The 13,060-nt window shown below is 37.5% G+C and overlaps 1 protein-coding gene across 1 annotated transcript in view; it reads left to right on the top strand.

The window, feature by feature from the left end:
* MORC3 (MORC family CW-type zinc finger 3) overlaps window positions 1-13,060 on the top strand; it is a 2,525,474-nt gene that overhangs the window by 1,312,686 nt on the left and 1,199,728 nt on the right. Inside the window, exons 9-10 of the mRNA XM_044071548.1 lie at window positions 8,732-8,860; window positions 8,943-9,017. Of these exons, the coding sequence (XP_043927483.1) occupies window positions 8,732-8,860; window positions 8,943-9,017 (204 nt within the window). The remainder of the gene's footprint in view (window positions 1-8,731; window positions 8,861-8,942; window positions 9,018-13,060) is intronic.

Here is a 13,060-nt window from a genome sequence, read left to right as displayed (position 1 = left end):
CAATAGGTCAGTTAAAACATTACCATAGGTACTATGTTCTGTGAGATAATTACTAACATAAGCTAGACCAAGGTCGTTGGGGATGACTGTGAACAATGATTGTATGTCAAAAGTTACTAAAATCAGATTATGGATGGTATCCATTTGATTATTAAAATAGTACAAATCTGTTAGAAACTGTTTAGAATCACGTAATACAAATTCATTATTATTTAAAATACACCTTAAATGTTTCTCAATAAAAACTGACAAGTGCTCCGTAACCCATCCTTGCCCTGAGACTATTGGTCTCATGGGTGGCTTAGTAATACTTTTGTGTATTTTGGGTATTCCATGTATAACTGGGATGGTAGGCATCTTAATATATAAATAATTAAACTCATTTCTATTTATTAAGTTACTTCTATAAATATCAGTTAAAATACCATGTACATACGCACATTTCATAAACCTTAGTAAAATCAATTCTTGTATAAAACACATCACTTAGCATAGTATACATTTCATTTTGATAATCTATGGTATCAAGTACCACAACACCAGAGCCTTTATCTGCTGGCCTAATAGTTATATTTAAATCATTTCTTAAGTTATAGAGGCTCCTTCTCTCCTGGTATGACAGATTATTGTTAAAATTATTCGATCTCTTTTTATGAAAATACTTATAAATCTCATCTTCTGTAGTGCGTAAATATGCTTCAATTAATGGATGATTGACTGGTGTATAATCGCTTAGATTCTTAAACATAAATCTATCATTGCTAGTAGTTGATTCACTATCAATCTCATTGATGGAAGTGCCATTATAAATGTACTTGAGCATAACATTTCTGCAAAACATTCTAACATCTATGATGGTTTCATCTAGCATACTATTGCTATGAGGGATGAAACTTAGTCCTTTGACTAATAAATTAATGTCATGCTGTGATAGCAGACCACTGGACAAGTTAAAAACTAAATTTTGTTGTGGTTTGTCCACATTTTCTTTAGCGTTGTGTTGGTGAGTGACTCCCCTGAAAACTTCCTTTTTGTCGCCCCGACTGTTTGAGCCTGTTCTGCTTAAATTCTTCTCCTGGCGTATAGCTAAAGGGAAGGAAAGATTTAAAGCTGCTCCTTTATTAAATTCATTTGTTTTAGATCTAACAACCTGCTCTTGACCATTCAGCAGTCTATTCTTAACTACATTCACAGTAGGGTATAAATTTGCATTTTCATTCATACTGTTATGCGTTATATGTATGACATCTATAGAGTCATTGCTAGTTGCTATTTCTTCATTACTAGCAGCTAAGTTAATAGAAGGACAAGTGTCAACAGATATAGTATTGGAATCAGCATGTTCATTGGCAATGGTTGGGGCCTCTCCTGCAACTTCTGATACATTAGAAACAGCTGCAGGAGATGCAGCCACTTTACCAGTGCTCTGTAGAGTCTTATGCTGTTGGAAAGGTAAAGTGCCTTGCTTGATAGCAGATGCAGGCATACGTTCTGGGACACGCCTTTCCCAGACAAAAACTTGCCCTGTTTTAAAATCTTGTATATCCCTTGAAACTTTGCTTTGTTTCTGCTGAAATAATTTACGCTCATAGGCAGATACAGAGTCCAGTATATTATCAAACAAATCATGTATAGCCAACTCTGTATAGTCTTTAAACAACTGTTGCTGTAAGTCATTGATTTTACTGGTTAAAGCTTGTTCTTCAGGTTTGAAAAAATCAATCAACAGTTGTAAATATTTACGGCTAGTCTCAATGTTTATCTGCTGCCATAATGACAGCAGTTCTGGGTACTCATTGCCTTGACTAGGCATAGAGAACACCCTAAGCCCACGTGGTATGATGGCATTATCTAAACAGAATTGAAAATGCTGCCTTTGCATTTGTAAGCGTTTCAGTTTATAAAAGTGTTTCTCTATGTCATTAAGTATTAAATTAGCTCTCTGAAAATCCACATCACGCTCACCCATATTAGCTGGTAGTTGTTCAGTTGTTAGCGACCATAATGTAGTAAGAGTCCCTTCAAGGTGCTGTTTAAACTTGCCTTCCATCGCTGCCTTGCCCCGGTGTTCACTTCTGGGCTTATAGGGAAGCTCAATGTCCGCCATGACTTTAGTAGAATGTCCAGTAGCTGAAAGCTCACTCGTAGTCTCGTAACCAACGTAAAAAATGTATAGACAACGTTAGAATATAAATAAAGATACTGGTTACTGCCACAGCACGCTTGCTTATAAACAGATAAATAAATATAACTCAGGCAAGCGTCGACAGAGTGAGGAATAACATCCAATGTGTAGAAAATCCAAGCAATCCAGTCTTCTGAAACAGATAAATCAGTTTATTGCACAGATGAACCACGATAAGCGCTTTCACTAACTAGTAGCTTCTTCAGATCACAAACAGGAAGCACAATAGCCATGTGCTTTAAATATCTGCATGTTAATTAATCAACCAACTTTTAAAGCAGAAGCGCCATGAAACATAACTTAAAAACTAAATATATAAACATAATATCATTGACATCTAAAGTAGACAATAGTGTATACATATTCTATTGAAAATTAGAAAGACTCTACAGAGCACTGGTAAAGTGGCTGCATCTCCTGCAGCTGTTTCTAATGTATCAGAAGTTGCAGGAGAGGCCCCAACCATTGCCAGTGAACATGCTGATTCCAATACTATATCTGTTGACACTTGTCCTTCTATTAACTTAGCTGCTAGTAATGAAGAAATAGCAACTAGCAATGACTCTATAGATGTCATACATATAACGCATAACAGTATGAATGAAAATGCAAATTTATACCCTACTGTGAATGTAGTTAAGAATAGACTGCTGAATGGTCAAGAGCAGGTTGTTAGATCTAAAACAAATGAATTTAATAAAGGAGCAGCTTTAAATCTTTCCTTCCCTTTAGCTATACGCCAGGAGAAGAATTTAAGCAGAACACGCTCGAACAGTCGAGGGCGACAAAAAGGAAGTTTTCAGGAGTCACTCACCAACACAACGCTAAAGAAAATGTGGACAAACCACAACAAAATTTAGTTTTTAACTTGTCCAGTGTTCCGCTATCACAGCATGACATTAATTTATTAGTCAAAGGACTAAGTTTCATCCCTCATAGCAATAGTATGCTAGATGAAACCATCATAGATGTTAGAATGTTTTGCAGAAATGTTATGCTCAAGTACATTTATAATGGCACTTCCATCAATGAGATTGATAGTGAATCAACTACTAGCAATGATAGATTTATGTTTAAGAATCTAAGCGATTATACACCAGTCAATCGTCCATTAATTGAAGCATATTTACGCACTACAGAAGATGAGATTTATAAGTATTTTCATAAAAAGAGATTGAATAATTTTAACAATAATTTGTCATACCAGGAGAGAAGGAGCCTCTATAACTTAAGAAATGATTTTAAATATAACTATTAGGCCAGCAGATAAAGGCTCTGGTGTTGTGGTACTTGATACCATAGATTATCAAAATGAAATGTATACTATGCTAAGTGATGTGTTTTATACAAGAATTGATTTTACTAAGGTTTATGAAATGTGTGCGTATGTACATGGTATTTTAACTGATATTTATAGAAGTAACTTAATAAATAGAAATGAGTTTAATTATTTATATATTAAGATGCCTACCATCCCAGTTATACATGGAATACCCAAAATACACAAAAGTATTACTAAGCCACCCATGAGAACAATAGTCTCAGGGCAAGGATAGGTTACGGAGCACTTGTCAGTTTTTATTGAGAAACATTTAAGGTGTATTTTAAATAATAATGAATTTGTATTACGTGATTCTAAACAGTTTCTAACGGATTTGTACTATTTTAATAATCAAATGGATACCATCCATAATCTGATTTTAGTAACTTTTGACATACAATCATTGTTCACAGTCATCCCCAACGACCTTGGTCTAGGTTATGTTAGTAATTATCTCACAGAACATAGTACCTATGGTAATGTTTTAATTGACTTATTGGTACACTTCCTTGAGCTAGTGCTGGAAAATAATGTGTTTATGTTCACTGATACTTATCAGCAATTAGATGGCGTAGCTATGGGCACTCCTTGTGCCAATAGCTACGCCAACATGTTCCTAGCCTACTGGGAAGAACAGTTTCTATTTAAAGAATATATGTTTAAGAAACATGCAAGATTCTATAGACATTTTGTGGATGACGTGTTTATTTTATGGGATGGTAATACAGAAGAACTGCTTAGTTTCAATATGGTTTTGAATAATATTACACCATGTCTAAAATTTACAATGAAATACTCATTGTTGAAAATAGAATTTTTAGACCTATATATCGAAAAACTTGAATGTGGAATGTTTAACACTGGAATTTTTAGGAAACCCTGTTATAGGAATACTTTATTATTCAGAACTAGTATGCACCCTAAGTATGTTTTCAGTAACATAGTGAAAAGACAGACCCTACGAATGTCTAGATTGAATTCCAATGACAAAGGCTTTATGGCAGACTTATATGATTTAGGAGAGAAGTTTGCTGAGAGGGGCTATAATTCTACGGAGGTAGATTTACAATTTGATAATGCTTTAAGTCTACGTTCAACATTAGGTACCCCATATTTTGGGCCCAAGCCTTTAGTAATGAATAATGTCAAAGAAGTCACTAATGCAAAAGTTAGGTTTCTGACTTCATATACAGCAGATAATAAACAAATCAAAGAGATTATCTCCAAAAATTGGAACATACTACATACTGATGACATACTGACAAAGATTGTAGGTGATTCTCCATCTTTTACCTACAGGAATAAGAAGAATCTTAAAAGACTGTTTTGCTATCCACCAAACAAGGGTATACACCCGAGCTTTAGTTATGGTACAACACCTTGTGGACAATGCAATTTTTGTTCCTTAATAGATTCTAGTATAGTATTTGTACATCCGGATACACAGAGGGAAATATACACCCGAGTTAATGCCAGCTGTATGACACCTGATGTCATATATCTTGCTGTATGTGAACTGTGTTCATGTTTCTATGTTGGTAAAACGAATAGGGTACTAAGAGATAGAATAAGGGAACACTGTTATAATATAAGGAAAGGTAATCTGCAGAATGCACTAGCCAAGCATGTGACACAAACAAGTCCTGAACACAAGTTTATGTTTATGGTGCTGGAGAAAATGAATGCTAATGTAAGAGGAGGTGATATTATGAATCATACTGAAGACAGAGAAAGTAGGTGGATAATTTTGCTGAGAGCTGATAGAGGTCATGGTTTAAATGAAAGGGCATCTATCAGACCACATTTAAAGAAGCGTAGGCATACTAAGTTCTGATATTTTTTAGATTTTAGATTTTAATGTATTCTGATACTTGCACATATACATTTTTTCTGGGTAACCTATTTACTTCACATTGCAGTTTCGTTAATGTTTTTAGCTCCATACTTCTAGATAATTTATTCTTCTATTTATTTATTTATTTATTTATTCTTGTACATATGCACTCATATTTTACATCTAGATATATATATTTATTTAGACACTACACTTATATACATTTTTTATACAGATGCAGATATACATTCATGTACTGACTTTACTATAACAAGTATCACTTTGTTTGATAATAGTTCTCTCGATCTGCATATGACTATTTTTATTGTTAGCTATCATGTTTCTGATGGTATCTACCTTGCTTATTTTATAAGTTGCCTTGCATTATTACTTGCATGTATTAAGGTTTTATTTAATATGACTATCACATGCATTTATGTATTAGGCTGCATATACCTTTATACTTGATAGTATGCTGCTTATAATATGTTTTTACATTCTTTATGGAATGAAGTTATTTTAATTTTTAATTTCTAATTTTCAATAGAATATGTATACACTATTGTCTACTTTAGATGTCAATGATATTATGTTTATATATTTAGTTTTTAAGTTATGTTTCATGGCGCTTCTGCTTTAAAAGTTGGTTGATTAATTAACATGCAGATATTTAAAGCACATGGCTATTGTGCTTCCTGTTTGTGATCTGAAGAAGCTACTAGTTAGTGAAAGCGCTTATCGTGGTTCATCTGTGCAATAAACTGATTTATCTGTTTCAGAAGACTGGATTGCTTGGATTTTCTACACATTGGATGTTATTCCTCACTCTGTCGACGCTTGCCTGAGTTATTTACCTATTTATGAATTTACATATGCTAAGTTCGAGATTGCATTTTCTTGGAGTAATCAGTTTTCTCCAAGTTATGGTGATATCTGTGTTGGTATATTTAAATTTGGGGAGGGGAGCTTACCCCTACATCAGGGGGTGGGAGGGGGCAAGCTCACTTTGCAAAAAAAAAAAAAAAACTTGTTTAAAGGAGAACAGCAGTGTTTGATATTCACTCTTTTCCTGCATTTTCTGTCTTTTTGTTTCCCCAACATGTCATGAATTGGCATTTAGAGTCCCAACTTTTCAACAGGGAAACGTCTCAGAATTTCAAGTTTCATGTTGCCCCATAGCTATTCTCTCTCCACTCTCCAAAATACTAGATACAAAAATACAAAATGCTCTCAGGTCTCAGACTACCTCCTTACTAACAACCTCCTATCCAGTACTCCGCATGGTTTCCGACCAAACCATAGCACCACCACTGCCTTACTCTCCTTTACTAACACTATCCTTCAGCATAAAAACAATGTCTATCTCTCCTCTGCAACTTTCCTAGACCTATCTAAAGCATTTGACATGGTCCCACACAAACAACTTATCTTTGTCCTCAGTAACCTATCCTTCTCACAGTCAGTCACCAACTGATTTTAGAGTTACCTGTCTGACCGCCAGCAATCAGTTGTATGGCAGAATGACATAACTCCCCAACTACCTGTCTTCATAGGGGTTCTCCAAGGATCCATCCTTGGACCCCTACTCTTCTCTGTTTACACCAATAATCTAGCCTCTGCCACCACACATGGCACACTCATACAATACGCAGATGACTCGGCCATCATCTGCTCAGCCCAGTCCTTACCAAAACTGTAAAAAGTCACACAGGAAGCTTTTCATGGTTATCCGATGCCCAATTAATACTCAACCCAAACAAAACTAAATTACTCATCTTCCAACCCACCAAACATACTCAAAACAACTTTCACTTTAACATCACAGCAAAAGACAACACCACTATATACCCAAATGAACACACAAAATTGCTAGGAGTGGAAATAGACAATAAACTAAAATTTGACATTCACTTATCCACGACCATAAAAAAAGTCAACAAAAAACTAGGAGCGTTATACAGAAATAAGAAATTTCTCACCAAAGCAGCAAAGATTTCAGTAGCAAATTCCCACCTTATCTCCACCCTATTTTATGCCTCTCCAATATATACCAACCTAAGGCAATGCGATCTAAAGCTAGAGACCTGCTACAACAAAATCGCCAAATTTGCCACAGGGACATCCTACCGTAGTCACCACTGTCTCTCTCACTTGCTGAACTGGGCTGGCTTGAACTCCCTCACCTCCTTCAGTGGTATCAACTGTCACTCGCCCACAAACTAGTAAACCATCCACTAAATGCCCCATCCCTCCAGAATCTACTCCAACCCTATCGCACCACCAGACCACTAAGATCCAGCAACAAAAATCACTTGCAACAAAAATCACTTGCAGATCACTAAAGCCAATAACTCTGCTGGTGAAATACTATTCTCTTGCGCCATAGCCAAATTATGGAACTCACTCCCACCCACAGTTACCTCCGTACCATCATGCACCCACTTCAAAACTTTACTAAAAGCGCACCTAAAAACATGCTGGCTATGCCCTTGCAACTTCCACTCTAATATCATCCACCCCATCCAACCACTACCTTTCTTTCCACTCCACTAACTACCTTGATTATAGCAAGCTCAGATGCTCATAAGCCTAGTACTTGTTATACAGCAGGAACTTCTCATTGTAACATTTGTTAATGTCTGTTATGTACTTCACAGATAAAGATTCTAGTTGTCTACTGATGTACTATGTTCTTCATCTGTAAATATGTTGTAAGTAATTGCTATGTTAAATTGTTAATCGCTATGTAATCCAATGCAACTACTGTCTGTTTATTTTAACTGTGGAGCTTTTCTCCCCAGGCCTCCACTGAAAATGGACCTACGTCCAGTCGGACACTCCCGGTCAACAAATTAAAATAAATAAATAAATAAAATAAATGTTCTGTACCGTTGTCATGATTTCTCTTGCAGTAATTCACATGAGGAATATTCACTGGTTTGTCAAATCATTTTGGACCAAACACCAGCACCCCCTTTCATTTAAAATTCTATTGTTGGTGTTTGTGAAAATGGAGTTCTCTCTAGTGGATGAAACGGTTAATTCTCAACTTAGGTTACCCCTTTTCCTTTCCAGTCCCTAGTCAGTCTGTAACCACAAATGCATCAGACTTTGCTTGGTAGCTGATTCTAAGGGGGTGAAAGTCCACGACCTCTAGAACAGAAGAAAAATTAAAGAAAATCAATTACTTAGAAATATTGGCACTGACAGTTCTCAAATCTCTGAACCATATTTGGACTTCAAGCCTATGTAGGATTACTATGTCAAGGTGCACTGTACTTGGATGTTTGGTTATTATAAAGCTGTTTTTCCTCAAAATTGTAAGTGGTAAAGTAGATGACTACCTTTTAAAATTTAATGAAGTTGCATTGTTTTGTGTGTTTCAATGCAGGAAACGTCCAGATCAAAACTGGGTTCAATGTGATGCATGTCTGAAATGGCGCAAACTTCCTGATGGGATTATCCCAGAAAAACTTCCAGAGAAGTGGTTTTGTTATATGAACCCTGACCCTCAGTTCAGGTATGGTAAAACCATCTCAGTTGTTTTGTAAGTGAACAATTTTGATGTGCATTTGTGCAAATAATATTTTGCTTTTTATTAGGAGCTGTAATGTAGCTGAAGAACCAGAAGATGTTGATGATGTGTTCCCTACCTATGAGAAAACATATAAAAAACTGTAAGCATTTCAATTTTCTTTTAATAATAAATCATTCGTAGGCTGAATGATTAGTCATTTGAATGCATTGTCAATATTTTGTGCTTCAAAACTGTTATGTTTTAAGGTAGGTTGCTGTTGATATAACTTAAGCACAGCTGCGTTGCAGCTGCTTTGCAGTTGTGATTTGCAAGTGGTAATATGCAAGTGACTTCAGTTTCTTCAACACTTTTATTCAGTTATCACTAAAAACATAGGCCAAACCTGTATCAACAGAAAAGGAAACAAAACTGTTTTAACATTAAAAATCACAGTTTTTCTTTCCTTGTAACTGTCATGAGTCCAGCATTACATAAGTTGCTGAATTTCTGCCTTCCCTTAACCCTCACTCCTCCTAAACATTATTCTGCTTGTATTGTTCCCACACTTTTTCCATTTATTTCTGTGTAGTTTGCTTTTTCCATTTCCTAAAGATCCATCTTCAGTTTTTATCTTTTGTAGTATACAAGTTCTTTTAAAAACAGTTTGTATAGATTTTGATTTCCATATTCTAATTGTTTTTTTGGCAGCCAGCAGAATTAAGCTTAAGGCTTTACTGCGTCCCAGCTTAAAAGAATAATTTCCTTAGTTACAGCCATTTGATTACCCAATATTTCTGACAAAATATTCTGTAGGGAATTTTTAAAATCTGCCAATTCATTACACTCCCAAAACATATGCTCTCAGTTCTCTTTCTTCCCCATTCACACCTTGAGCATTTGCTCTCTACGTGAAGGAACATTTTTTGAAGTCTGCTTTGGGATTAAAAAAAAAAAAAAAAAACCTATGCAAGCACTTCCATATAAAGATCCTAAACCTTCTGGACTTTGTTGCATACTCGGGAGCCATAGATATGTCCTTCCTTGTTATCTTGTAAATGCTTTTCTAGATGTTCTTCTTGTTTCACTGTTGCAGTCATTACATTTGGGTAATCTGCTGGCAGGTTGCCCTCAGTCGGCCTGAATAACAAAGTCTTGGGTCTTGCGTTGGTTTGCTATCTCCTATTCCATGACGTCAGGTCATCAGGGTTATAAAACATGCAGCCGACGCCATTTTCTTTAGTCTTTCTTGCCACTTGGTGCCCGAAGCAGAAGCAGTTTGCAAGTGCCGGTCGGCCAACTCCTGAAATTTTCATATTCAAGTTTCAGAACCGAAGTCTTCAAACTAAAGCTAAGTACCCCGTTGGGGAAACATTTTCTTGCTCCTTACCGATGTCAGTAAAAGTTAATAATTGCATTACTTGTGGGAAGCAAATACCTCATAAGGATTTTCATTTGTGCTGTATTCCTTGCCTAGGCCCGGATCACAAAGTGCCTTGCTGTCGGTTTTGTGCTAGAGTTAACCAACGCGTCTGTATATTTTTGCTTCTAAATATGTTCGTTCAAGATTTAATTATCCTGAAATGTCGTCAGTTAGCAATCAGACTACCGAAGTTCACAAAAAACGCAAAGAAAAAGACAGATACAGACAGTCGAGGTCCAAAACAGACAAAGCTTCTCCTAAGCCAGTCGCCGGTACTCCTTGAGGCGATTTCACAGCCCCTGATACCCGCTACTTTTGAGTCGCAGGCCTCTACCAAGATCCATTCGGAGTCCGGTGTGCCACGAGATTCTCAGAGTATTGAACCCACGGATGTCTCTCCCTTGGATGGGTGCAGAGCCGCTGAGCAGGCACAGGCTTCTGAGGGTGTTTTCAGGCCTCAACAGTTTTATATTAAACCGACGCCAGCAACAAATACAAGGTCAAAGACATCTATGTCTAAAAAACTGACGCATGAATCACGTGCTCCTGACCCTATGCCTAAAAAAACGATGATCAAAATGGCTGAGGATTTCATTACCTTGATCAGGGGTTCCCAACCCCACCCCACCCCTGCTAAGAGGCCTAGGCAAGGCACTGATTATGAATCTTCAGATCAGGTTTCCATTTCTTCTGATTCTTCTTCTGATCAGGTGTATTCCACCCTATGAGGATTCTGTTGCAGAGGAATCCATCCCATCTGCATCTCCTCCTGAGGATCTCTCTTTTGGAGAGACTTTGCATACTTTAAGGGAACATTTTCACTGGGAAAGTCAAGATTTTTCTGAATCCAAAAAGAGGCTTAGGGATTTCCTTCTTTCTCAGCATAGGCCTTTGGCAATACCTCCTGTATTAGACATTGTTGATGTGTTTTCGGAATCCAGCATGGCTCCTGATTCCCTGCCTCCAACTCCTAGTAAGCCAGACAGGTATTACAGGGTTCCTGACTCCCACAAGTTTCTATTCAAAAATCCTGCTGCTGATCCTGAGACTATTTCTCAGGGTCCCAAGGGTGTAAAGGCCTCTACAGCCAAAAATCCTACCCCCTCTGATAGAGATTCCAGGGCACTGGATAGATGGGGAAAGAAGGTTTATACATCTGCAACTTTGGCAATCAGGGCCTTAAACTGCCAGTTTCATATGCTTAAATATCAACAGCGTGTTATGGGCTTACTGAAACAGAAAATGATGTTGATTTCTGATTGTGTGGAAAATAGAGCTACATGAATTATTGCATTCAGCAGAACAGGTTGGAAAGCATACTTTGCAATGTGGTTTTGATTCCTTGGTGGCCTCTTGTAGGGCCGTTGTCACTGGATCTGTGATTAGAAGGCATGCCTGGCTCAGAGCAAAATCTGCTTGATCATGTTGAAGCTAAATTGTTGGATGCCCCTTGGCAGCATGATACTCTGGTAATAAGGCAGAAGAGGTTTTAAAGGAAATGGAAGACCAAGCTAAATCTATGCAAACTGTAAAAGATTTCTTGCAAGTGCAGCCACCCAGGTTCAGTAGTTACTGGCTGCCTAAAAATTGGTCCTTTCCTGTGTCCAACAGAGCCACTCAATGCAAATCCAGGTGCTCAAAAGGCTCCAAATACCAATCACAGGGTTCTTGCAGGTGAAAGCAATGGGGTGCCTCCACCTCCAAATCTGAAGGAAACAAAGCACAACCCTATAGTAAGCAGTCTCAATGACTTTAATCTACCATCACCAAGCACTTATCTTTTGGCAGCCCCCTTGGGGGGGGGGGGGGACTAGCACTTCATGCTCAAAATTGGCAATTAATTACCCAGGACAATTGGGTATTAAATATTGTATCCCAGGGGTACAGATTTCATTTCCATACTTTGCCAACTCCAAACGGATGGCCGGATCTGCCACAAAAAAATTGGCAGAGGCCCAGAAACAAGTCACATCCTTTATGGATATGGGGGCTATTCATCCGGTACCAGAAAAGGAAAAAGGACAAGGTTTTTATTCAAGACTTTTCCTGGTACCCAGAAAAGACAATTCATGGCGTCCAATACTGGACTTCTCGATTTTGAACACGTTCCTGGACATTCCAAAAATCAAAATGCTGACTTTACAACAGCTACTGTCTATACTGGGCAGGAACGCTTGGTTAGTGACTCTAGACTTGAGGCATACCTGCATATCCCAGTAAGGGAATCATGCAGAAGATGCCTCTGTTTCAAAGCAGGTTTTTTGCATTACCAATTCTCTGCACTGTCCTTTGTCTTATCTACTGCACCCAGGGTCTTTACAAAGTGCCTGGCACCAGTAATTGCATTCTGCAGACAAAGAAGCATTCAAATTTATCCTTATCTGGATGACTGTCTCATTCAAGCAGAGGGCATGGACACTTTTTCAACATCTGGCATTTGTAAAAATGCTTTTAGCATGCCTAGGGTACACCATAAAAGAAAACAAATCACAACTGGTACCCTCTCAAATTATTACGTTCCTGGGAGCAAGCTTGAATACAACTGCCCGGATGGCTTACCTTGCACCAGACAGACAAAGGTAACTGACAATATACTTCAAACAAATGGCAACAAAAACCCAGTTATCTGCAAGACAAATTCTGCAGGCTTTGAGGTTCATGACAATCCTGCATTCTACTAACTCCATATGCGAGACTGCATATGAAGAAACTTCAATGGTACCTAAAAGGTTTATAGAGTCAACATTGTCACAATCTGGAAACATTGATTCCCCTCATTCCCT

The sequence above is a fragment of the Protopterus annectens genome, chromosome 5.part0, assembly GCF_019279795.1.
Source record: "Protopterus annectens isolate FY-2018-M chromosome 5.part0, PAN1.0, whole genome shotgun sequence".
Lineage (NCBI taxonomy): Eukaryota > Metazoa > Chordata > Ceratodontiformes > Protopteridae > Protopterus > Protopterus annectens.
The sequence above is the reverse complement of the archived record's forward strand: the minus strand, read 5'-3'. Positions and strand labels throughout refer to the sequence as shown.